Source organism: Lissotriton helveticus, chromosome 12, assembly GCF_964261635.1.
Source record: "Lissotriton helveticus chromosome 12, aLisHel1.1, whole genome shotgun sequence".
NCBI classification, from domain to species: domain Eukaryota; kingdom Metazoa; phylum Chordata; class Amphibia; order Caudata; family Salamandridae; genus Lissotriton; species Lissotriton helveticus.
The window spans coordinates 194409511-194437383 of NC_136073.1; the positions used below are offsets into that span (position 1 = coordinate 194409511).

The window sequence follows — 27873 nt, forward strand, 5'->3', positions numbered from 1 at the left end:
TTGCTCCTGTGGTCAGACCAATCTACCAGTATCCCGATGTTAAATCAAATGTACTCAGGAATTTGGCTGCCCCCAACCTGTCAATTAGCTCATCAGCTTTGGGAATTGGGTGTGCATTTGTCTTGGTTACTGCACTGAGGCTCCTATATTCCATACAAAACCTCAGGTCTGGTTTTCTCTGCCCATCCAAGGGGATGTCATGAGCTAAAGAGAGTAAGAGCTCCCTGTACTCTTGAGATACTACAAGTCTTAGTGGCACCGGGTTTGGGGTTTCTGGTCTCAATGTTTGCCGCATGTATTGTACCACCTTAAGGGACCACTCACCAAACACATACAGACTGCCACTGTGGGCTGCATGTGCCTGCAGAAACTGCACTCTAGCTCAGGAAGACGCATCAAGCTGGTGATGGTCCACCGGGTATGCAGGGGCACACATCAGCTCCCTCTGTGTGACTGTCTAGAGTGAATGCACAAACAGCCCAACTGTCAGCATAAACTAGATATGGATTCTACAGTCAGGCAGAGGCACAGAATGGTAAAGCAAGAAAAGGTTTACTTTCTAAAAGTGACATTTTCTAACTAAACTGAAAGATGTGTTTTTAAAATGTGAGTTCAGGGACTCCAAATCTATATCTCTTCCCATTTGGAAATTACATTTATAAGATGTTACAAGGCAGCCCCAATAGTAGCCTATGGGAGAGATAGTCCTTGCAATAGCGAAAAATACATTTGCAGTATTTCACTATCAGGACATGTACAACAAACCAGTTCATGTCCTACCTTTCACATACACTGCACCCTGTGGATACCTTGTGCCTACCCTAGGGGTGCCTTACATGTAGTAAAAGGGAAGGTTAGGGCCTGGCAAGTGCTTGCACTTGACAGGTGGACATGACAGTTCAAAACTGTCCACACAGACACTGCAGTGGCAGGTCTGGGACATGTTTGCAGGGCCACTCCTGAGGGTGGCACCATCAGTGCTGCAGGCCCACTAGTAGCATTTGAATTACAGGCCCTGGGCACAATGGTGTACTTCACTAGGGACTTAATAGTAAATCAAATATGCCAATCATGGATAAACCAGTCACCAATACAACTTAGACAGAGAGCATATGCACTTTAGCACTGGAAAGTACCCAGAGTCCTGAAGTCAACAAAAGCAGGTTAGAAAAAATAGGAGGAAGAAGGCAAAAGGTTTGGGGATAACCCTGAAAAAAAGACCAGGTCCAGCAATCCGCATATTCATTGCCAGCGGAGGAACTGCAACATTCATTCACCTGGACCTCTCTGCAGCATTTGACACAGCCTCACTCCCTATCCTCATCAGGTCCCATCCAAGGACCCGTCCTCTGCTGGATCTGCTATTTCTTTACACATAGAACACAAGCTATCAACCTGGCACTTTACTAATTGGAAGCCTACAAGCTTATCTGCAGAGTGCCTCTAGATTCATTGCTCAGCCCCACCCTCTTCATTGCATACACGATCCCCCTGGCCAATGTCATCTGCACACCCAACATGATCTCTTACGCAGATAAAACACAACTCGTACTCTCCCTGTTGGACAAGACTCGCAGCTTAAGAAACAAGTTCACCGCCTGCATGACTGAAGTCGCTAACTTGATTAAAGCCAACTGTCACAAGGTCAACACCAAGAAGACAGAAGTAGTGATCTTTGGTAAGATCCCCTCACCATGGTACTCCAACTAATGGCCGGCCGAACTCGGGACCACAACAACTCCCAAAACCCATGGCAGGAACCTCAGAATAATCATCGACAGCAAACTAGACTTGACTGCTTACGTTAATGCCATTACTGCATCCTCAGGGATCCTCAAGCAACTCACTGTAAGACTACAAACAATGCAGAAATTGTCAGCCAGACTCTTCCTCAACCTCCCACAAAGAACTCACATTACATCACACATCAGGGAACTACACTAGCTCACGATACACAAATGCACTCAATTAAAACTCCTCATACATGCAGTGCACAACTCAGGCCCCATCTAGCTGAATAGTTGCATCTCCTTCCACCGACCACCCAGACACCTCCAAAGGACTCCTACTTGCACACATCCCACATATATACAGAGTTGATCAGGAGGACAAGCATTCTCTTACATCACTCCTAAAGCATGAAACAACTTTCTACTCCACACCAGAGCCTCCTCCTCTTATCTTGAATTCTGTAAGAAGCTGAAGATGTGGCTTTTTAACTAACCAGCCGACCAAACACAGGGCTAGTGGTACACACCTGCTCGGTGCCAGGATACCCTCATGGGTGATTGTCTACTTTACAAATACACATAACACAGAATGGGTAAACCCTTTTAGTAAATCAGACCCCAAGTTCTTTATATCAGACCAGGGGACAAATGTCTGTTACATTTTATGACTCTCAGTTGATAGTTGGTGCTATGGAATATGGAATACGTGTCAAAATTAAGCTAAGAATATAGGAATAATTCAAATGACTTTGCTGAGGTGAGGAGTTTGAATGAAATAACATCGCTGTTCAAATTATTGATGTATTCAGTCAGTTTTCTTTATGCTAGAGGTGAGAGTTGATCTAACATAATACATTTTATCCAAGTCTATATTTCAAGATGGCAGTAGCAAGTCTCTTGAGGTTATTTGGGTAGTTAATTCTGAAGCATAACCTGGTATAGTCCACATATTGGTGAAAAGAGACACTGTTTCTCTGAAGAAGTTTGCTTAGTGAATGAAGACTGTGTGGCCCAGGAATGAGCACATACTATGATCTTCTGAGGTTGGAGTTTTTTTTTTTTAAATCTTTTTATTTATTGCAAGAAAAGACGTAAATACAATAATGAAATCACCTTAGTTGTACATATATACATAATTCTCTGTACATATTATTGTCATTATAGAGAGAGAGAGAAAAAAACCCAAAAGATTACAATACCAGTTAACTAGAAGGTCTGAAACATAACAAAAAGATATAGAATGTCGGTCTCACAGAATGTGTGTCCGTTTAGTTAATAAATGTTCCCCATATTTTTCCCCTCCTTTAATGCTTTAGGGCCTCTTAATTTAGCCAATGAGAGTTCCATAGTAAGTATTTCGTGGATAAGATACCACCATTCCGTGACGCTAGGGGGTTCTTTCGAGATCCATGTCCGCGCAATGGCCAATCTGGCACAAGCGAAAATAATTGATATCAGGTCTTTGTAGTTGCTGTTAGTGTCTTGTATATCTAACAGAACTAGATGAGCAGAGAGTGCAGGTATTGTTATATACTTCTTGTTAAGAACGCCAATTATTCCCAACCAGAAGGTTGTAAGTTTTGGACACTGATAAAGCATGTGCTCTATGCCTGCTGCTTCCATGTTGCATTTTGAGCATTTGGTACGTTCGTTGGAAATATTGCCAGAGGTCCAGCTAGAGATTCTTTGAGGCGTATAATATATTTGAGTAATTGTCCTATAAAATTGTAGCCTTAAATTTGAGGACTGGACCACTCGATTTATTTGTTTGAGTGAGCCCGCGATCTGGCTGGAGTTGATATTGATTCCCAACCAATTGGTCCATTTGTCTGCCATATTCCCACAGTCGCCTGCTTGGCCTTTGTTAAGAAGAGTATAGCTCTTACTAATAATAGCTTTAGTATGATTAGAGTAGATAAATTGTAGAATATCTGAGTGTTCTACTCTCTCAATTTTCTTTTTGTTGACCAAGAAGTCTTGTATCTGTATGTATTTAAAATACGTAGTGTCTTTAATTTTATAAAATATTTTTAGTGTATTGAAGCTTAGAAGACCGTCTGGACCATAGAGATCCCCTAGCTTATTAATATTCTGGTCTATCCATTGAATGCAAGCGGCATCAGTGAAAATGTTTGGCAGCCCTGGGTTCCCCCATATTGGTAGTTCAGCATTAAAAAAAGAGATTTTATCAGTGTCTGTGATTTGATCCCAAATTCTTTTAATGGCTCTAGCAGTCTTAAATTTGACTCTCTTGTAGTAATTTGGATCGTGTACCCTAAATAGGAACTGGTTGCTTTGCAGTCCTAACATGAATTTGTGATAGAATAGAGGGGTATCTTTAGACAGAAGGCTGCGTATGCGTTGTATAAAAGTGGCGAAAAAGTAAATTTTTAGATCTGGGAAATTTAGTCCTCCTTTTTCGATAGATAGTTTCAATGCCATCATTGACCTGCGGGCTTTTTTTATATCCCCAAATGTAGCTACTACAAATACTTTCTATTTTCTTAATGTATGATTTATTCAGTTGTAGTGGGATAGATCTAAATAGATATAGTATTTTCGGTACTATCTTCATCTTTATTATATTAATACGTCCAATCAGACTGAGTGGTATTTTATTCCAATTTTTAAGCGTAGAAGTAATATCTTTGAGTAGGGGATCATAGTTTAATGGGATAATTTTCTCGATGTTAGAGGTAAGTTTCACTCCTAGATAGGTAGCGTTATAACAAAGCCTTGTTATCGGATGTGTAGGTTGATGATTCGCTATCACTTGGGTTTTGTTGACATTTAGGGGCCGATTAGGATGGCGGACGGACTTGCGTCCGTCCGCCACCCTTGAGGAGGAGGGAACGTCCGCAAGGGCTGCGGCGTTCCCTCCGTGCTGATTAGGATGTGACCGCCAGGGTGGCGGTCACATCCTCTATATTTAACATTGCGGCGGGTGCAGCTACAAGCTGCACCCGCCGCAATGTTAAAAAAGCATGTGTTACATTTACATGCACAAAGCGGCAGGCACCGCACGGTGCCTGCTGCTTTGTGCACGCAAATGCAGGGGGGTACCATAGGTACCCCCCATGTGCACCCCCCATTCACCCAGGGGGCCCGCAACGGGCCCCCAAAGTGAATGTCCGTATGCTTTTCCATGGCGGAAAAGCCGCCGTGGAAAAGCAGTTTTACACAACCATCATAATATGGCGGACGGTGTCTCATAGACACCGCCTGCCATGTTATAGCTTTTCCGCCGCGGTCGGAAGCCGACCGCGGCGGAAAAGCGGCGGACGGAATTCCAGACCCACCAGCCATCCTAATTTGGCGGTGGGTCTTTGGAGCCTCCGCAGAGGATTTTCCGCCTCCTCCGGGCCGGAGGTGGCTTCCGCCGGCCCGGAGGAGGCGGAAAATCCTCCATCCTAATCGGCCCCTATGTCTGTATCCTGAAATATCGCCAAATTCGCTAGCTTCCTGGATTATTTTAGGTATAGCCCACGCCAGGTCAGTAGTATATATAGCTATGTCGTCGGCAAAGGCTGTGATTTTTAAGCACATGTCTTCATGTTCTATTGGGGTTATGTGCTCTTGAGCAATTAATGCATTTAGAAACGGTTCTAAGGCTATAGCGAATAGCAGGGGTGAAAGAAGGCACCCCTGTCTAGTGCCCCTTTTTATTGAAAAGTTATCTGAGTTATTCCCCAAATAGCTAACTATTGCTGTAGGTGTCTCATACAGAGATTGGATCCATCCCAGATATTGCCCCTGTATACCATAAGCCACTAGTGTTGCCCAGAGATACTCCCACCCCACTCGGTCAAATGCCTTCTCTGCATCTAGCATGACCATTTCGAGTGGGGTGAGAGTAATCGCAGCAACATCAAAAGCGGTTACTGCAGTGTTGACATGGGTGGTGGTGTCTCTACCGACCACAAATCCGTGTTGTTGGCAATTGACAAGGGCCGGCATTATAGGAGCTAAGCGATTTGCTAGTACTTTAGCGAAGATTTTAGCGTCAGTATTGATTAGTGAAATTGGCCTGTATGATCCCTGTTCTTCCGGTGGTTTATTCTTTTTTAGAAAGAATACTATTTTAGCAGTACGCTATGAAACAGGGGCACCTCCTGTTTCCCCCACAGAGTCTATCACTTGCTTGAGTAAAGGGGGTAATTCCTGTTCACAGATCTTATAAATCTCCACAGGCAAACAGTATTCCCCTGCAGCCTTGCCTGGGGGGAGTGCCTGTACAGCTTTGCCAATTTCCTCAATAGAGATTTTAGTACCGAGTGGTCTGGTTATTTCTGGGTCCAATCTTTCAGGTGTGTGTTTTTCTAAATATAATTCTATTGCTTCTAGAGTGGGTATATTTTCTGGGGTATAAAGGTGGCAATAATATTTAGCAAATTGTTCCAGAATCTGCTCTGGTTTTCTATACACTTTAAAATCAAGTCCTTTTATAGTTTTTATAATAGTTTTGGCCTTTTTGTCAGCTACCTTGTACGCCAGAATTTTCCCGATTCTGTCTCCCCCTTCATATTGTGCAAGTTTATATTTGTGTATTTTAGAACTATATTTTTCCCCAAGAGTTTTCTTTAGTGATGCCCTTAGTGAGATAAGTCCTAAGCTTAGCTCTTTGATGTTGGTTTTGCCTTGTATTATAGCGTCTGAGAGTTGTTGCTCAGCTAAAGAAATATTTGATATAGTAAATTTTTCTAACCCTCGTTTTTCAGCATTGTCCCTAAAAATATATTGCTGTGTGTAGCCTCTGATGCTGCTTTTACATGAATCCCATACATAATTGATAGCAGTAGAATTGATATTCAATGATATGTATTCCTGTATGTGTTTTTTAATACCAGAGATAAAATTAGGGTCCGTTAGTAGATATCTGGGGAATGTAAACTGCTGGGCTGTTAGTTGGGTGTCTAGGTTTTTGAATTCAAACAATATCGGGTTATGATCTGAGGTGACCTTAGGGCAGATTTCTATTTCACAGTTTTCTAAGATGTTGTCTGTTGCCCAGATCATATCGATTCTAGAGAAAGTTTGATGTGGAGAGGAGTAATATGTGAAGCCGGCCATAGTAGGGTGTTTGATACGCCAAACGTCTTTCCGGTTGTGTATCCTAGCTAGTTCCAAGATAGTTGATCTCACTTTACCCATCCTATTTCTAGTTCCTTTACTTGTAGAATCTATAGCATAATTCATGACACAATTGAAATCCCCCATTATCAACAATTCCCCATCCCAATCCAATAATTCAATAGTCAATTGTTCGTACAGTTTAGGTATATCTAAGTTTGGTCCGTAGACTATGCAAAATACGTAGAATTTTTGATTAAATTGCAATTGTACTATTGCCCACCTGCCTTTGGCATCAGCAGCAGTTTTAATAACATTTACTCTTAGCCATTTTTGTTTTAAGATAGCAACACCTCGAATTGATGCCCCTAAAGTAGAGCAAACAACAAGATCGTAGCCCATTTGTGATAGAAGTTTGTGGTCTTGGTATCTAATATGGGTCTCTGAGATAAATGCCATATGTGGTTTGTACATATTAATTTCTTCTTGTACTAGTTTCCTTTTACATTTATTGTTGAGACCGGCAACGTTCCAAACTAAACATCTAAGAGAAGACATAGCTGATATTGATATTTCTCAATCTCTTCCACACAGTAAATTCAATAACCTTATTACAACTTTTTATACATTTCCTATTCTTGCAATACATTTTTTCCCATTTTTTTGCCCAACCCACCCAGATGGCTCAATCCCACCCAACCACCCCCTCGTCTTCGAAGCCCCCTGGGGAGAGCACCTCTCTATCCCTTGCTGCCGCTGGTAGGTCAGCACAGTGAAGTTATGAGCATGGAGTCTGCTCCTTACCGCTAAGATAGCTCATAGTGTATAGATATCAACAAAAGAGGAAAGCTTTAGAATAGTAAAAAAGAGAGGATAGAAGAAAGGAAAAAGGGAAGGTAGAAAGAAAAGAGAAAGAAGGTATGGTCGAAGACAGAGGAGAAGAGAAGAGAAGAAAGAGAGAGAGGAGAAAGAAGTAAACGAAATAATTATGTTCTAGTCATAGTAGGTCTTACATTATGAATTTCATTTCAATTGATTTTCCAGATTACTCAAATGATCAAAGTTATATCTTATTGCATCCTGTCTTATTAGGTCTTTAGTCTTTTTCACTCGTTAGTTTCTCTAAATTTTTGATCGCTTCTTCTGGATCAGTAAAGAATAATGATTGTCCACCCCTGATGACTTTAAGGCGCGCAGGTTCTTGTAAGTACACGATACAGCCAATGGCTTTGAAAGAATCTATTAGTTTACGAAGCTCCCAACGTCGATCCATTGTAGCCTTACATAAGTCAGAGCGTACGAAGAAAGTGAAGTTATCTATAGTGACAGGATTGTTAACTTTAGCTTTAAGAGCAACAGCTTGCCTCAACAGGAAGTTTCCAAAATAGATCATGATTGGTCTAGGAAATTTATTGTTCTGATTCCTTTGGAAAGAAGGCAATCTATGTATCCGTTGTAATTGGGAATCCCAATCCCAGTCCGAAAGGTCGCTGAAGGCTTTTTGAAAAAGTTTCACGACAAAAGTGCGGGGGTCAGCCCCCTCTGCACCCTCAGGTATTCCAAACAATCTTAAATTATGTCTGCGTTCCCTGTTCTCCATATCCTCGACTTTAGCCTCTAGCTGAGAGATGCGAGACGAATAAGTTCTCGTAATTGACTCTGATCGTGAGGTCCCTTCTTCGATTCCCACTACTCGCTGCTTAAAGTCTTCTATCTCTTGCGTGACCCCACCGAGTTTCTGACACACTTCGCTCATAGAGGCCTGTAATTTTGTATTATCCTCTCTCAGCTGAAGATGTTGTTGATGACTTTCCTGCCTTTGTGCCATGAGAGTTTGCATGATCAGGCCCATAGATATGCTGTCTGATTGATACTGTGTTTCTTCACCCGGGTTAGGCATTGCAAATTGCGGTTTGTTGGTTGTTGGACTAGGTGCTGTCGTTGTGGTCAGATAGTTGGTAGCCGAGAAGATCTGACTAGGATTTATAGTCATTATTCCCATAGAATCGTTCGAGATTTCCAACGGATGTATTTCAGAGTCTGTTTCGGTCAGCATTGGCCTTGTGCTAGAGTTTATTGGTGCAGTAGGTGCGTTAGCGGACTCACTTGTATCCAAACTATTAGTCGGGTTAGCAACTGGAGAGGTAGTTGGAGCACTAAGCTGCAAATCAACGGTGGTGCCGGCCTTAGTCAATCCGTTTTCAGTTGATGAAGTTGATAGAGCTATTGTCATTACAGTAGTCGAGTTGCTTTTAGCGTTTGCTACATTCTCTCCATTCTCTGTTCTAGGAAGTATATTCCTGTCGTGTGGATGCAGGTCATCATCGAAGCTTGCTCCAGATAGTCTTAGGGCCATACCCTTCACTCCTCCCTTTGTTTCGATCCACTTCCTCAGCGGGCTATCGTCGATTAGAGCCTTACGCCCTTTCTTGTTTGCAATAGGATCTTTATTCAGTAGTTTGCGGGTTGTAGATTTTTGTCTAGCCTTGACTTTTAGTTTCGTTCTTCTTGCACCCATAGCTCGACCAGTATTGTTCCTAGTAGGGGTTGTTTCCACCTCTAGCTCGCCCTCTTCAGATATCTCTTCGTATTCTTGATTAGAGTTTTCTTCTGCCCTTGCAGTTTCATCGTTTGATAGATGATGATCGTTCTTTCCAAACTGATTATCATTCACTTGATTTCTGAGCATAGATAAGTCAGTCTCTGGTGCAAGTGGTGCATTGCAGGTTAGTCCGCTAGCTTCTGTCTCATTATTCACGGTAAGTTCCGATGTAGTGAATGTGCATTCCAGATGATTGTTAACAGTATTAGCAGTATTGAAGGGGCCTTCATTGACAGCATTAGCATTAGCAGCATTATCAGCATCAACATCGGGGAATATGATAGCATTGGCCCCGCCTCCCCCCTTATGAATGCGGACTCAGATTCAAGAATGGAGTCATCATTCACATGAGTGCCCGATTTATTAATTCTATCTGCATACTCAGTATTATTTTTGCTTTTGTCTTTCCCTTTAGCATTCACTCGGCTCGTATCTGCGTTAGCAGGAAACATAGCTTTAGCACTAATGTCTTTCTTAGCTAGGTCAACTAAGGTGGGAGGTGTCTGAGAGCCAGAGCCCCCCTCGTGAAGAGTCATTGCCTCGATGTCACTGCTGGCACTCCCGTCTGATATAGCTACGCTGAGTGTCTGTTTTTCTGCCCCGGCACCCGCTGCACCTTTACCGCCTTTGCCGATAGTTATAGTTGGGTGTGGAGTTCCCGCCATGAGTCCCACAGCAGTTTTGGTTTTTATGGCCGAACCCCCCATTAGTGTTTTTATCTCGCTGGCGGACATACCTGGCTCGTCTTGTTTCGCCGTCTTTCCAGTCCTGCCAGTTCTAGTAGACCGGGTGAATTGTTGCGATGTCATCGGTACTGCAGCGGCAAAAGGACCCGACTCCAATGCTAGATGCGCCGCCTGGTCTTCGTTGACTTTGCACAGCTGCGCAGGGAGTAATCCGAGGCCCGCCCAGTTACACGCCCGACCAAGCACACGAAGGGAGCCGGTATTCCAAAGTCTCCAAGCCGGCAACACCCCTCTGGTCAGTCGGCGGCCGAGCCGCAGCATCCGGATTTGACAAGTATCGTATGTTTCAAAAAGAGATGTGCTTTTAGATCAGCATCACTCGAGGCAGCAAGCGATAACTAGTTAGCTTACACGGCTTGCTCAGCGTTTTTTTTTTTTTTTTTTAGCTTTCCTCGTAGATTTCCCTCAGAGCACGGTGTGGAACGACTCCATGCAAGCTCCTTCACCGAGCGGCGTCAGCCCGCCATCTTGACTCCGCCCCCGCGATTTGAGATGAGGTTGGAGTTTGTAATGTCAATAGTAACTTGGTTAAAATGGCTTGTAAAATGCAATCTGAATACCTATATTACAATGCTTTCAAAACGTATTTGCTCATGTATAGAGTGAGGAGAATGTCATGGTGAATAATATCAAGATCTTATGGTTGATTGGGAAGCATTCATGGGCATGAGCTTTTTTTAGAAGAACCCTCGGCGGGACTAATGAGCTTAGGTCTAGATAATGGTGGTCTACATATCATCTAACAAAAATAAACTGTCTTAATTATCATTTAAAACTTTTGTCCATTGGGAGTTAACAATAGTAATACCACACCAAATAGAGTGATATTTTTGTAAACAATATTCAGGCACATTTATGGCAGACAATTTCTTTGTCATTAATTTTCGAATATTTAAGCAATTTATAGATCAAAGATGACAAAGCAGAAGATCTGGAAAAAGGTTTCCTTAATTTTTTAAAATTTTGTTGTAATATAAAACTAACAATATACATGTTTATCTCTTGTTTACATTTGCAATGCATTTATAATTGATGGGATTATTTGGATAGAGGACATTTTAATTTTAATTGAAGACAATATCAAAACTTGCAATAAAATGAAGTGGTCGCTCCTCAGCAGTGGCCATTCAATCAATCACTTATACTTTTTCTTGCTTCCCAAACCACCTTTCTTTTATTGGAATTTTAATTGGAGATTTCTAGGTAAAAAGAAATAATGTTACATTTTCCAAAGTCAAACATGTTTTGGATAGAGGGTTTGGAGAACTCGGTTTTTGATATTAAATCAAAGTAATGTAGCTCCTTCCTTTTTCTTCCTAATCCCTATCAGGCTTTGCTTATCCAAAATTTGAAATTTTTAAAAATCTCAGAAGTTATCTCTGAAATAAAAATACCCAAGTGTCTTAAATAAAGATACCCAATTAGTCACATTCTCCTTCCCTGCAGTTCCCTTATTTCTCAAGCGTTTTGCTTATTTCATTTTAAGCTCAAACGCACCTTTTTAAAATTATGCTCACCAAAAGGCACCCATCCCTCCAGTGAAACGATTGTAGTAGATATTTCCAGCCCAGTGGAGCTTCCTATTTTTCCTCAAGCACAGGGAGAATGTTTCTAAACAGATTAAGAATCCTCACTATATTGTACTCATCCATCTGTGTTGACTGTGTTTTCATAATAGACAGTTATTGTTAGGGCTTTAGGGAATGAGTGCTCACAGGAAAAAGTACTCTTTTTGAGCCAAAGAAAGGGCACAATTGTCTTCGAATCCCTTTAACCTGACGACATATATTGAACACACAAATAGGACAAAATAGGATAACGAATGGAAAGAATATAGTATTGGGATTGGCAAAATAATGTCTTGGCCCACCAGCTCTGGCACTAAAGTGCACACCTGGTGAAAATGCACATATGATCAGATGTAATACTGTCATTCCCACTGAAGGAGAGCCGATGACTGCGTAGCCGGTGATACATAGCCCCATGCGGTATACAGTGGAGGGTAGAAGCAAAAAAGGTGCATGACAGTTGAACAGACACGTCGATAAAGAGGGCTTTCCCAAAGCCTGCCGGTCTATCTATACAGCCATCTTCATTTTGTTTTTGTTTTCATGAGGTTTGTGAGACACATATAAAGCTGTCTCTAGGTTAAACCTAAAATGGAGATACCTACCAACTGTTTGACAAGTATTACATTTGCAGAATATCTTCTTGTGTCTTGTTAAAGCTAACTGAAAAGGTTCATAGGGGGATATTTACTAAGTTTTAGCACCAGGGTTGCATCACAAAAGTGTCGCCATTCAATGCAAAATCATTTATTTTACTAATTTACTTTCCAGAAAATTACTCTAAGGTAGCGCAAAGCAGTGCATAACTCTGCTTTCTATTACTTACGCCAAGGGGGCATACCATGGGCGGTGAATGGGCGTTCCCATGCAACCATCCAAGGTTTCTGATGCTAAGCCCTATTTACTTAAACGAGTAGACTTGGTTGCGCATCAGAAAATAGTGCCTATTTCAACCTGCCACTATCACGAAGAAATGCTTTCAATTCTTATGTTTTTCTGACTTTGTATGTGTGCTGCACTGTACAGATCACATGCAAAGTGGGAAAAGTTTTAAAGTTAGTCTAAGCATAGTCTTTTGTATCCTTCCAGTACAAAACCTATGCTAGAGTCACAGAGACACCCTTGCACTCTGGTGCAAGGGTGTTTCTATGGCGCTCAGCAGCACATTTCTGCACCATCACTAGGGAGAGGGGAGAAGTGTGCAATATTTCTGTATATATAGCACTCTGCTGCTCTCTCCTTCTCACGCAGCATTTGCGGCTGCTGCACTGCGTGATAATGTAGTAAATTGGGGCCATGGTATCTCTCCAAACTCATGTTTCACTGTCTTCTTCCCTAGGGTCAGAGAGGCAGTGTGGATGTTACTCTGCCTCCTGCGGGTGGACAGGTGGAAAGAGACTTCATCATTTATGTGTCTTGTGCCTTTGCACTTAAGGTAAGAGGGGTTGGGCAAGTTTTGTGTGGTGGTCCGGGATCACAGAGCTTGCTGTCACTGTAACACTGGCTTAGGTTCCTATTGATATTATAATAATGAGTTTGTAGCACTCTTCCCCCCCTAATTTTATGTTGAGTTTGGTAAATACATTTCATAACATAGTAACATGCTACTGAAGTGGCTCCCTGGCCCTGGGATCTCCATATTGTGGTGTCAAAGGTGTTGCTACTTCACTGAGCTAAGTGTAGGATTTTATGTAGTCCCTGGTGATGCAGGGTTATGATGTGAGTGCTACGCAAACAAATGATCGACAGAATGCTGAATAAATCATACATTCACCCCCAGTCAAGAGATCTGGGTTAAATCCATTGTTCTTTGGCTCGCCATGCCACCCCAGTTTAGACCCAGCCATATGCAAATCAGTCTTGACCCTGTGGCTCATGGGAACAGTCCTGACTAAACTGCCAAGCCAGGTCCTCCCTGGACCGGAAACAAGCATACTGCGACCGGTTTCTGGGTATTACCTTTCATCAGCCAGGCTAACTTGAATCTAGTGGCACAGTGAGCAAGGGACCCACGTCTGGGCATACCTTAGGGTGAAAAGTGCTACACAAACAAATGATGGACGGAATGCTGAATACATCATACATCACCTACAGTCAAGAGAACTGGGATAAATCCATGTTCTTAGGTGAGGGCAGCTGGTCTGTGTAGCCACCAGAAAAGCTGAGTTGTTGGTTAATAGAAAGTCATGCTATGGAGTCAACAGTATTGTTGAATTTTTGAATGAATTAGAACAATGCTATAGAATCAGCACTGTTGTAAAGGTATTGAGTGATGCAAAACCTTGCTACATTTCACGAGACGTTGCTGGGTAATTGGGAAAACAGCAGCCATTTGACAACGCAAGTAGTCATTCATTGGTATTGGTAATGGGCAGCTACACCTAGTATCATCCATGTTGAGCCCACTGGGTAAAGTGCAACCTTTTTTCCAGGGTAAAAGTGTACATGCAGCCATTCTGTAGAGTTAATGGTGCTGTAAAGCTACTGAGAAATTCTGTGCCTTGTTTGAGAGATATGTTTGGCATGTTTATAGAGTGCACTGGAGTAATGCTGACAACTCAGTATAGTTTTATAGTTATTGGAGGTGATAGGCTGCCTTATACCATAGCCAGCAATTTGGAGGTAATTTAGACAAGGCCATCCTTGTTGAAGAGTCAACAGTGGTGAAGTAAATGGGAACAGCATTGCCAATGCAAGGCTAGTTATGCTGTAGAGTAAGTCCGCTTTACGAATTACAGCGTTAGTGACAACCCTGCTGTGTATTCAACAGTGCTGGGGAGCTTTGGTGATGTTCAGTTTTGCTGCACCATCACTTTGTTTTGATAATCAGATAAAAAGCAACCATGTTGCAGAGTCCACAGTTTTACTGTGTTGCTAGGAAAAGGGCCTCCGTGCAGCAGAAACAGACATGTTGCAAAGGTATTGTTGAGGTAACTATTTGAAGGGCAACAATGTTGTGGGGTCAAAAGTGTTACAGTGAGAAGCACATGCACGTCTGGGCTCAGCAGCGTTGCAGGAATAGTGGAAGGACATTGACACTCTGGAATCAAGTGTTTTTGGAAGATAGGCATCAGCAGTGTTGCAAGGTGCTTGTGTGAAAATCAGTTGTCCTATTGGGTTCTTGGGTGAGGAGCAGCCATTGTCTGTAGTAAGCAGCTTTACATAGGGATCATTTGAATGAGCGGCCACGTTATTGAGCTCGCATTGTAGCAGAGTTATTGGGTGAGGGTTAACTAAACTGTGGAATAAGTGGAGTTGAGGTACTTAGGTTAAGAGCTGCAATGCTGCAAAGCCAGTAGTGCTGAATAGCCTTTAGGAGTCAGCAGCATTGCTGTGTTTATTGGATGATCTCTACTCATGCTGTAGAGTCATCACAGATACTGGTTGAAAAGCAGTCATATTGAATATTTAACAATGTTGCACGATTATTAGCTAAATGGGCACTGAGCTGGCTTCAGAGGTATTGGAGGAAAGGCAATCCAAAACGTGATGACATCAGGATAAAGACAGCAATGCTGGTGAGTCTGTAGTTTTGTAGAGTTATTACATGAAAGGCAGACTTGTTGTGAAGTCAACTGCACTGTTGAAGTATTGTAGGTAAGGCACCATTAATGTGAATGAAGACTGTGAATGTGTATGGCCAAGTGACTGTACCCACATGAGTTTCTGTTTGTGTATCTATTGCCCTCGTTCTTGTGTGTAAGCCTTATAAGGTCCTGACATCTCTGAACATGAACTGAACATTGACTGGGAGGTTTACTACGGATCTATATGGGATCTATGCTTTAACAATAACCAGGGCCGGACTGGGAACCAAAACCGGCCTGGCAAAGTGCTCTGCCGGCCCCCGAGGGAGGGGGGGGGGAGGTTGGGGGTGTGACTGAGTTCTTTGCTGGGGACGGTTTTCGTCCAATTTTGTTACAGGGCCAATTTTGCAGCTATGCTGCATGAACAGCCCTGTAACAAAAACGCCCCCCAGGGGCCCAAAACCGGCCCCGCCCTTGCGGCGCAACGGGGGATTGCCCGCAACAGCCAGTCCGGCCCTGACAATAACCCTGCTTACAGAGAAAGCTCTTGTAACAAAATACAGAGTGACCTACTGGTAGCTGAAACAAGGCAAGCTACTCATCTGCATCCATAGTTAAGTCACAGATGTGCTTTAATCTTGTCTACTAATTCCTGCGTAGATAATTCCACAGCACCTGTTGTATGTAAACTCAGGGTGATTAGCATTATTTGTGTGTAGTTTCTAGTTTTTGCGTACTTAAAGTACTTCTACGGTTACTAAAAGAAGCACAGGCCTGGACAATGAATTATTATGCCTGTTGCTTGATTGTCTCAGTTCTTAACATCTACCACCCACACTGCCTCTCTGAGAAGCCCATGACTGCTATTCCCTCACTACCCTGAGAGTCAAATATGGGAAGGGTGTCCATTTTCCAGAGCCTAGTAGGATGGACCTCATGGCACCAGAGGCAAATGACGGCATCCACCACAGTATTCCAGCACTCCCTGCTTGCCTTCTGAAGGAACGGGGTCTAATAATGGTATTTTCTGTAATTATACAAGATTTGCCCTTCTGAATATGAGGACTGACCACCTATATGACAACAGAAGGAGCACACCAGAAAGAGATGGTGGAGAAGGGGTGATTGTTCTTTCAGGTGTTGCACAGCCACATTTGATTAAAACACTACACTTCTAAATAAGGTCTAAATAACATAAGAATACACATTTACCCTATGATCTTCAAAATCATCAAAAAGATCTCTTTCAAATGTAAGGGTTCATTGGAAAGGTTATGTACTCATGCAAGCTCCAGCAGATTGACTCAGACGGAATCAAGGACAGAAAGAATCAAGCCCTTTTTATGGCCAGATTTCCATATGTGGCAACATTGTCGTGGAAGGTAGCCTCCCAAGCATGCTCTGAAGCTTCTCATCAGCATGCCTGCAAAAGAGAATCACAAAAAGCCTTCCATAAAGACATAGAAAACACTACATCCCTCTGTTTGGCTTTCAGGGATGTAGCACAGTCCCAGTAGGTTCAATTCCACTCTTTCGTAACACTTCCAGGTATCCTGTTATGTTTATCAATGTATTCATCATTTACAATTAAAAAAGATAATAAAATGACCCTGTCTACGTATCCCGTTTTATGTATGGTATAAATGCAGCACAGGTCTTGTTGTACACTTGTGCATAGTTGTAACTTCACATTTTTATTAGTTTGCAATCTTTATGAAGTGAATGGTTATGATAATTTTGCTTAAAAAGACAGCTTTAGTAATACTTCACAGCAGCAGTCCTCCACCTTGCCCATGAAGGATGTGTACAAATGAAGCTCACCATCTGTCACCCCTCAGATAGCCCAACCCAGCAAAGCTAGCTCACCACCTCCACTCTCCCCCTGTCCCCTGTAGCACTTTTACTTCCTGCCTGACAATGTCTCTTTCTCTTTGCCTTCCTCTGCCCTCAGTCCCTCACCGTGCCCTTCTCCACACCACTGAACCCATCCTCCTGTACTGTCTGACTCCCCACGCCCCTTCACCCACGCTCCTGCCTGGTCCTCCTGCCCACATCACTGCACCTACCCTTCTGCACAATTTACTTGGATGGTCACAACGTGCTGCATGATGTCTGGAGATAAGGCAAATGTGCAGGATATGGGTAGATGTATCTACACAGTGGCAAAGGTAGCTAAAGTCAATAATCTTTGGTTTGAGGATACAGAAAATCTTTGACCACTCCTTTAAACAAAAAAAAAACAATTACAATCTTTGATACATTTTTTGTTTTTCACCCTCAACTCAAGCAGACAATTCATGTTACAATCAATTCAGATCCAGCAAAGTGTAAAAATAGCATTATTCACATAAAAGAGATAGTAAACAAAAGACAATTCATCATATAAAGTGCATACGATTTAAACCACACTACCACCTGTTCCCCAGTTCTTCCCCTCCTATCCCTTACCATCATTGAGATTCATTCAGTAACGGGTGCACACTCCTGTAACCCTTTTTTCCTAGCAACTTTACCTTTTCATGCATATACTGCCATTTCTGTATGACACATGGCTATGAGACGGGATAGGCATTGATGAAGCGAGGGCGGGGAGTGATCCAACCAGGCTGTCGCTAAACACCTTCTGAAGACAGTCATTGCGATAAACATAAATGCCTGTGACTGTCTTGCAACTACTTCATTGTGAACCCTTAGTAATATAAGTTGAGGAGTCCTCTCTACATTTAGGCCCAGCTTTTCCTCCAGAGAATCAGTTCTGTCCCCTTTCAACACCCCCAGAGCCACTGCTCAACTAACATTCCACCTTATAGGTGTGAAATTCGACCTCATTTTTTGTACTCGCTGCATTTCCTTCCCATGACAGGTTTAAATTCTTCTGTCCCATGATTCCCAAAGTCCACTGGTTCAGTAGGCAACAGTTCAGAGGGTGGCCTTCTTTTTGTTGGACCCTTGTTCCAAACTGAAGGGCACATCTGTGTTGCCTCTTATCTCTGGCCATTTCTGTATTTATTCAGGTCTTGCTATAGCAAGTTGCAATGGCTCCTTCTCTATGGCATCTCCTAAATTTGTCTCCTGCACCAACAAGACTTTTGTGTGCAAGAGATCTATTGGAAAAAAGCATAACTTATCTAACAAGTTCAATATTTGTATTGTCAATGTTGTTCACACACCAAGCACCTTTTATTCACCCCTCCTCTGTCTGTTTTCACCAAACACTTTAGATGTTTTTCTGACCCACAAGTTGGTTGCTTGTGAGAACAATTCTTGTAAAAATACTCTTAATTCAAAAACACAAATGTGCATAATGTACATAAGGATATTGTACTACAGGTGTAGGCTGTGAAAAAGTTTCTAACGGATCCTCCTTTCTTTCAGGCCCTTGAACTCATTCACATGCTCGTGACTCAGTTAACTGTGTCCATTTTTTTAATTGACTGGGAAAAGTCCAAAGATAGACCTTCGGGGAATGCAGAAAAAGGTAGAATGCATGACACTTCCTCCTGTATCAATGATTTTGCTTTCTCTTGTGACCCTCTCTGCCCGCATTGATATGTGTTTATTCATTTAGTGTGTGTCAATAGAGCTGTTCAATACCGCATGAGTGCCGTGAATTGTTACACAGGCACGATGGTCCGTGATTTTATTGTAGGAGTCCAGCATCTTGTGGTTATTTTTGATACATTGCAATTCCAATATATCTGATTTATCTTAATTTTATTTATAACAATTTTATTGATATATCAATTGATGTATTATATAAATAATAAGTCAAAAATATATAAAAAAATATATAAAAAATATATAATAAGTCACTAACCTCACTAACTCTCTCAAAAGGGTTTTATCAATTCAAACAGTTGCAATGGTTGAACAACCTGCTTCAGTTACTCCAGAAGAGGGTGTTGCTACAACTGAAAAATCTTCCATTCGCCTAATCACCACTTTTAATAATCAGCATAAAAAGATGAGGCAAATTATTAAATCTAACTGGCCCATCTTAAAAACAGACATTGTGGTGGGCCCTTTGTTGGGAGATATTCCCAATATTACTTTCCGACGAGCACCCTCTATGAGGGATGCTCTGGTCAAAACTAGCCCTGAAACCTTCACTAAACCTAATTGGTTCTCCAACAAAACAGGTTTCCGGAAGTGTAGTTCATGTCGGGCATGCAAATTCGGTGTGAACACCAGCGAGTTTGTTGAGGGTCTTACGGATGCAGTGATTCCTATTAAGAATGTGTACACTTGTAAAACAGACCATGCGGTCTATGTTTTAAGATGCACGTGCGAGTTACAGTATGTTGGCAGCACCAAGTTGCAGGTATACAATCGAATCTTACAGCATCTTCGTGCCATTGTTAACTCTGACCCTAATTATCCAGTGGCACGTCATTTCAAGCTGGTACATAACAACAATCTTAATGACCTGCAATATTTTGTCATTGATGCAGTCCCCCTGAATAAAAGGGGTGGAGATAGAGAGAAGAGACTTAGACAATTAGAAAGTCAATACATTTTGGGGTTAAACAGTAAGATCCCTAATGGCCTGAACATGGGAGAAGATCTTAACAATTTTTTGTAAATATTTTACTCCATCGTATGCATAACTTTTTTATAATAGATTTTATACCTTTTTATATGGTTTTAATCTATTTGTCTATGTTATGGATGGTCTATGACGATTTACATTGTTAACTCTGATAATCATCTTATTGATAATATTGATGTCTGTTTTTTTTATATATATCCAGCTGTACTATTATGAAATCTATAGGTATGCCCTATTTCTTGCTGCTATACAGGAGTTCTATAAGATGTGATTGCCTTTTTCCCTCCCTTATTTATTCATTTATATATTTGCACTGCCGACTTTTTGCACTCAATTGGCACTTTGCACTTTATCACCAATTTTTATTCTGCTCCAGGTTTTTACCTGGATATACAATGTTTGTTCCCAACCTTTTTGGGATTATGCACCGTGCACTTTTTTACGTTGCACTTTAAAACTATTTGTGGTTTTTATAGCAAATCTACTGGTTTTATAACATGCCCCACTGACATTGGTTCTTATTGTTCAGTTACAATACATAAATTAATATTATGGTTATCCATTGGGCACTCGCCCTTTATGCTTTTAACAGATTTTATTCTTTTTTTGAGACTGTTATAATTGTATAGTGAATCTACTATTGTTGCATTCATGCAATCAATTGCACTGTACTTTGCATTTGGATTAATTGTTTTATATACTGAATGATACTACCTTTATGTCTATTAATTTGTGGGAGGAGTCTTGTTTGTTCACCAGTACTTAACCACTCATGTCTCTGGGTCTTGTCATGTGATCAAGTCCGGGTTTCCCGGACGAAACGCGTCATGCCGCCATCCCCATTGATGGAATAAAGCACAACATTTCTTTCTAAATCCTTGGTTTGTGGTCTGTACCTGGCTGTGTCCGTTTGCTCTCGCTGTTCGGCGCTTCAGGATTGTGGATTCCTATTCATTTGGCGAATCGGCTGAATTCGTCTCTTACAGACCCTCTCGTCTACTTTACTGTGGCTGGTTTGCAGTTTTGGCCGCCCTCGCCTTTGGCGATTGTTTCTACCCGGAAGGAGTACAGCGTTGCCAGCCCCCCACGACCCGGAAGTCTATACGGAAGTGCCTCGCGTCGCGGCTCACCGATGGTTTGCTGGTTTCCGTGAGGAATCGTTTGGCTCGGAGGACCCGAATCTTTCCTCGCTGGCAGTGAATTAAGGTGAGCCCTTGACGTTTTGAGGCTACCGTTGGGAGACGCGTGGGTTTGACGAGATACGAGGATATCATTGTTCATTCTTTTCACAGACGTGGTTAACATTACACGTGAAAAAGACTCTTTGAACTTGTGCTAAGTACCATTGACTTTCCGTAATTATAATGGCGATGGCAGCTGACATTTTCCGAGACAGGGAGCAAGCAGCAGATGCTCTTTTTTTAAATTTACCGGCAGTTGCTAAATTAGGGGAGAAGCGTAGAGAACAAACTACTGAAGGAGATGATGTCAAATCAAAACTTAAAAAATTGGAAAAACTGCTCCGGACGGAGCTCACTAAATGGTGGGAACAAAAGAGCCTGGAGAAATATAAGGAAGCTAAAAGGGTTCCTCGAGGCTTAAGAATTTTAATAGCCCCATCCTTCGAAAATCCAAATCCCTTGATGCTGAAAAAATGGGCTCAGCACAACCTCGATGCATCCATGGGCATGGTATGCATGTTAATCGAATACGCCGAGATCGATAGAGTCGAACTAATGACTCAGACTCACTTTGATAAACCTGCCTTGCTGTTTGGTTCGCCCGTGGATTCTTGCATCTCCACCAACGACTCGCGGAACCCGCTGCGCGGGTCTCGCTTCGCAGAGGGGCGCTCTCCTTCGTGGGCTGTTAGCTGCTGTTGGGGTAAGACAGGGGTTGAGGGCTGCGAGCAAGAGGGCTGGGACTACATTTCCCAGGAGTCCCAGTAACCCCGCCCGTTCCACCTGGGCTGCTCTCCCTCCCCGCCCCCAACAACCGGGTGATTTAATACCGGCTTGGACTGCACTTCGTGGGACACTTTGATAAACCTGCCTTGCTGTTTGGTTCGCCCGTGGATTCTTGCATCTCCACCAACGACTCGCGGAACCCGCTGCGCGGGTCCCGCTTCGCAGAGGGGCGCTCTCCTTCGTGGGCTGTTAGCTGCTGTTGGGGTAAGACAGGGGTTGAGGGCTGCGAGCAAGAGGGCTGGGACTACATTTCCCAGGAGTCCCAGTAACCCCGCCCGTTCCACCTGGGCTGCTCTCCCTCCCCGCCCCCAACGACCGGGTGATTTAATACCGGCTTGGACTGCACTTCGTGGGATACTTTGATAAACCTGCCTTGCTGTTTGGTTCGCCCGTGGATTATTGCATCTCCACCAACGACTCGCGGAACCCGCTGCGCGGGTCCCGCTTCGCAGAGGGGCGCTCTCCTTCGTGGGCTGTTAGCTGCTGTTGGGGTAAGACAGGGGTTGAGGGCTGCGAGCAAGAGGGCTGGGACTACATTTCCCAGGAGTCCCAGTAACCCCGCCCGTTCCACCTGGGCTGCTCTCCCTCCCCGCCCCCAACGACCGGGTGATTTAATACCGGCTTGGACTGCACTTCGTGGGACACTTTGATAAACCTGCCTTGCTGTTTGGTTCGCCCGTGGATTCTTGCATCTCCACCAACGACTCGCGGAACCCGCTGCGCGGGTCCCGCTTCGCAGAGGGGCGCTCTCCTTCGTGGGCTGTTAGCTGCTGTTGGGGTAAGACAGGGGTTGAGGGCTGCGAGCAAGAGGGCTGGGACTACATTTCCCAGGAGTCCCAGTAACCCCGCCCGTTCCACCTGGGCTGCTCTCCCTCCCCGCCCCCAACGACCGGGTGTTCATCGTAATAGCTATATTTTAACGTGTGAATACCGCTGCGCGGGAGCGCGCGGGAGTTCGCCGGGAGAAGCCCGGGACAAGGGCGGGACCGTCTGTGGCCGTCCGGGGCCAGCAGGGGCCGGGACGGGCCACCTCCCTAACATCGCATTCTAAAGGTGAGCTCCTTATCCGTTTACCACATCGGGTGTTTGTGCGGCTGTCGCCATGAATATTGACGTTGTAACCCAGGGTGTCGATACCTCCGCCTCCCTTATCACATCCTTTGAGACTTTGATCGACTCAGCCTTTAATGAGATAGTGGAGACCGAGAGGAGGTTCTCCATGGGTCCCTCCACCATTAACACTAAATCGAGTGCCACAAACAGCATAAATGGGAATACACATGTAACCCCCGCAGTTACTGTGGTTAAGACATCCTATCCCTCTGTAAATGTGCCTATCGTCTCGGATGACGAAAATACTGTCACTTATATTGCTTCAGACTCTCCCTCTTTAACTCCAGTTGTGGCTATCTCAAACACGGTATTGACATCAACACCTCCTGCTATTTCAATGTCTGATGTCATACCTATTACCACCATCGCTTCCCAGGTTGATGTTATCACCCTGGATAGCCCGGAACATAGCAACAAACAGGGAGGGGGGAAACGTAAAAGAGGTACTGTTAAGCAAGGTGCAAATAAAAGGAAACAGCCTTTAGCTTATAAGAATCAGCCCACCCCACAAAGTCTGTGGAATAAACAAAAAACTACGGGGGCTTCAACTGTTGTTATCACGGAGGATAAAGATTTATCAGATATGGATGGATTTGCTGCAGCTTCCATCGTTCACTCAAGTGGGAATTTTAACACTGTATGGACCCAAACCACACTAATGGGGGATAATTGTAACCTTTCAAGACAAAATGTGAATCTCATTGAAACTATAGTGGACACTGTTTTTAATCGGTTAGAAAAACAAATGATCGGCCAGTTTAATAATGTTTTTAAAAGACTTGACAGATTGGACAACCTGGTCAAAAACGGAGAAACAAAAAGGAAGGGGTCTGTCATCTTGGATCAAATTAGAGCCGACCGTCTCTTAAAAGAATTGGAATCTGTAAATAACACACTGTCACTGAAAAAGCAGGAAATTACCACCATCTTGGGTGGGGCTATGAGTGATCCTGGGACTTCAATTCCACCTATTGTCCTACCTACTACTCAACCACAACCAATTAATGGAGGGTCACAACGGAGTAAGTCTAATCTACCAATTGTATCAACTAAACCTACCCCCACACCTGCTCCAAGAAAAAATATTACTTCTTCTACCAGTAACAATAATAACGGTCCAATTCAAACTACAATAGCATCTATACCTGCGGTTGCTAATAATAATGAGGGTAAAAGCCGACAAGGACTAAGCAAATCGTTCAAACACCAAGGGCCGGCTTTACATCTGCCTCCGGATGCATGCCCTTTTGTTCTGGTCCTTGCAGGTATACCGCCATTGAGGGAAGATCAGGGGGAATCATGGGTGCAATTGCGTAACAAATGCATAGACTGGCTGACCAAGCATAAGGGCGTAGGATATGACATATCCAGAGAGATTCTATCGGTACGCAGGGTGTCGTGGGTCGGGCCCTTGACCAAAGACAAGGAAGGCGACTGCATAGTCCTTAATTTTCAAAACCCAGGGACTGTGAGAAACCTCCTTAATAGACATAGTAACTGTTCTGCCATTTCTACTGTTGTTACTATGCTACCTTTGAGTCACTTTTACAGACAAATGATAATACAACCGCGGCCCCCCTCCATGCAACCTCAATTTTATCCAAGACAGTTTCAAGCACCGCCTATGTTTTGCCAGCAACCGCCCATGCAATTCCAAACTGCTCCATTCCAATTTAAGATGTTTAACAGATATGCACCCTTGTCGGACCTGGATATGCAAGATTGACCCTCTTCGACTAATCTTGCTGTATTACCTTCGACACCTCACTTAGAACCCCAGGCTGCTCCCCAAGTCTTGACGCTAGCTATGTCACGAACTGTTCCAAGTAAAAAACCTCAGACTCAGGAACAATCGTCCATGGTCCCTGAATTATCTCTTGTCAGTTGGAACATAGCTGGCTTGAAATCCAAGCTGAAAATTGGGGAATGGTTAAACTGGGTTGATTGCAACTGTGATATACTGATGTTACAAGAAACTTGGTGTTTAACGGACCCAATAAAGGAGGGATTTCGCTGTTATAACTTAAAGGCTTCACCTTCTCATATGGGTCGGCCTAGTGGGGGCTTATCCATTTGGTCCAAAATAAAATCCGGGGTGCAAACTAAACTGATCCCCACACCGGGCAATTGTTTTATGGCTATGATGCACACTAACAGAGTGAAATTGTGTATTATTAATTTTTTATAATAACGATTTTTTTACTCGTCCCAATGTTAATTTTATTTTGTTGTTTGCATTTATCGATGATATTATGGAAGGTCATAAGTATGGGCCCTTTGATGGCATTTGTATCGGAGGGGACTTCAATGCCCATATGTATCGCGGGAGGCCACCCTGTAAAAACGGGGAAGAGCTGAAAAACTTCTTAGCATCCCGCGACCTAGTAAACTCAATAGAAATAGCAGGTTCTATTGAAAATAGCCCAACAACACCTACCTTCATAGGTCATGGTTGTGCTTCCACGATAGACTACATTTTTACTTGCCCCAAATTAAGTGATATAACTTTAAAAGCGGAAGTTATCTGTTCCACTTATAGCGACCATTATCCGCTTAGAATATATCTACATATCCCACAAAATTTGAAGGTTGCAGGGAAGCTAGAGTCTGGTCCACATAATTTGGTATTGTCCACTGACAGATTAAGATTAATTTGAAAAGGGGTGGACAATAAAGATATTCTCGCAAGAGTAATCAAAAAACACCCTGAGATTGTAGAGATATGTTTGTCACATACGAGTTCTGGTAGAAATGTGGTTGATGCCTTTGGCAACCTATGTGGGGCCATTAAAAAAGAATCCTCCAAACCATTTAGGCAGAACACAGCACATGGTCCCCGTTGGTTTGATCTGTCATGCTCTAAGGCCAATAGGGACCTGAGGGCTGCTTTGAAAACTAACCCTAGGGACATGGTAACTGTGAGAGAACTAAGATCAAAATACAAAACTGCCCTATACATTAGATCTGAGGCTTTAGTGATCAACTATTGGGAATCTCTCACGCGCACTGCCAAATTAAAGGATACCACAGGTTTTTGGAGAGAGGTCAAGTCCTTAAGATCTTTTGGCTCCAACATTAACCCAATAAATTGTAATATAACTGGTGAGGCATGGGTAGAAAATTTTTCCCAAATTTACGCTACATCTGTAACTCCATCGGATATTGTCTCACTACCCAATAATACCGAACCTCTGATCTTCACATTAATGGAGGTCGAGGATGCTATAATAGATAGCGCTAGCAATAAAGCCCCTGGCCCTGATGGTCTTTCTATTGACCAAATTAAATCAGAAATTAATTTCTGGGCCCCCCTGTTATGTAACGTATTTAATAATTTGTGTGATAGATCAATCCCCGAATCCTGGGCGAACAGTGTCATCGTTCCGATATTTAAAAAAGGTGACAGGTCGGATCCCGCCTGTTACCGCCCGATCTCACTGATTGACAATACGCTAAAGGTTCTGACTCACTGGTGTATTTTCTTTCTGACCTGCACCGGGACTTAAAAGCCAGAGTACGAATTAATAATGATGGTGATCTGTCCAATGATGTTTTTATTAGCAGAGGAGTTAGACAGGGCTGCGTACTCGCCCCACTGCTTTTTATTTTATACATTAATGGATTGAGTAGCACTTTATGTAGGATTTGTAAGGATGTCCCAATTATAAATGGCTCCCCCATTACTACCTTACTTTATGCGGACGACGCAGTACTAATGGGGCGTACCCCGAATGCTTTACGCATTTTGATCTCTGGGTTTGTAACCTTTATGTCAGATCTTGGTTTAAATACCAATTTTAAAAAATCTTTCATCATGAATTGCGGTCCAAAAAAGTACAATATTACTTCAATTAAATCTGGTAATAATATTCTACAATGTACAAATAGTTTCCCTTATTTAGGGCTGTTGTTCTCCAATTCAGGCTCATGGCAGCCACATGCGGCGCATGCTAGGAATAAAATTAGTAAGTCAATTAATTCAATTTTGTCTCTCCGACAACCCAAATTGGCTGATGTTGTAACACCCCTGCTTAACATTTACCGCACTCAATGCCAGCCAACGGGGACTTACGGTGCAGAAGTGTGGGGTTACTGTAATAGCAAGGCTCTCCAGTTGGAGGAAAACAGATTCTGTAGAAGGGTGTTGGGGGGAGTCCTCAGCGCCCCTACATTTATTTGTCATAATGAACTGGGGCTGCCTTATATTGCTGATTTTATTAGGTCTAGGCCTGCTTTTTTTTGGATTAAAATATGGTTAAATCCAGCAGCATCCCTAACGCGCAGTATAATATCCGACTGCTTGTTAAGTGGTAGATCACAGTATATTCCCTGGTTAACTGCAGTTAAGAATAGTCTGGAAAGTGTGGGGCATGGTTCTTTATTTAGCTCCCCTAGTTCTATTGTACCTGCCCACAAGAATTACATTAAACAGGCATTGCTTGTCCTCTATAAAGAGGAACGCATGAGTTCAGAATCTATCAAACCTGCTGTTATCAGATATCTGAGCATTATAGACCCAGGCGGTGATAGCCTGGTTAATTTTTACAGATACTTATCACTACCTTTGGGAAAGTGGAACCGGAGTCTTCTGTTTATGTTTCGGGATGGAAGCATAGTTAATCTGCTTAGCTTCCCCCTTGGCTATAACATTGGACTCGAAGAGCGGGATTGCCCATGTCCTCATGGTGGAAAACAAAGTCTGTTGCATTATCTTTTTTTCTGTGGCTATTACAAACTGTATACTTGCAAATATCTAATTCCGATTCTTCGCAAATATAACATCAGAGATTATAATCTGGCATTAAAATGTTTCCAAATGTTACATTTTGATGATGTTATACATACTTTAAGCTGTTTTATAAAAGCTTGTGTGAGATCGAGGGCAAGTATGGAACATGGATAATGGACAATAGTTTTATGTAATCTGGCGCATTTTTTGCATTTTATTCTATGCATTTTATTAATTCACTGGAAATTGAACATAGACTTAATTGCATATGT

The 27873-nt window shown here is 42.8% G+C and overlaps 1 protein-coding gene across 2 annotated transcripts in view; it reads left to right on the forward strand.

Moving 5' to 3' along the window:
* The window catches only part of LOC144799736 (meckelin-like), a 347109-nt gene that overhangs the window by 240197 nt on the left and 79039 nt on the right, over window positions 1-27873 (forward strand). For both annotated transcript variants that reach the window (XM_078671255.1, XM_078671257.1), the window contains exons 18-19: window positions 13056-13151; window positions 18619-18721. In XM_078671255.1, coding sequence (XP_078527381.1) covers window positions 13056-13151; window positions 18619-18721 — 199 coding nt within the window. The remainder of the gene's footprint in view (window positions 1-13055; window positions 13152-18618; window positions 18722-27873) is intronic.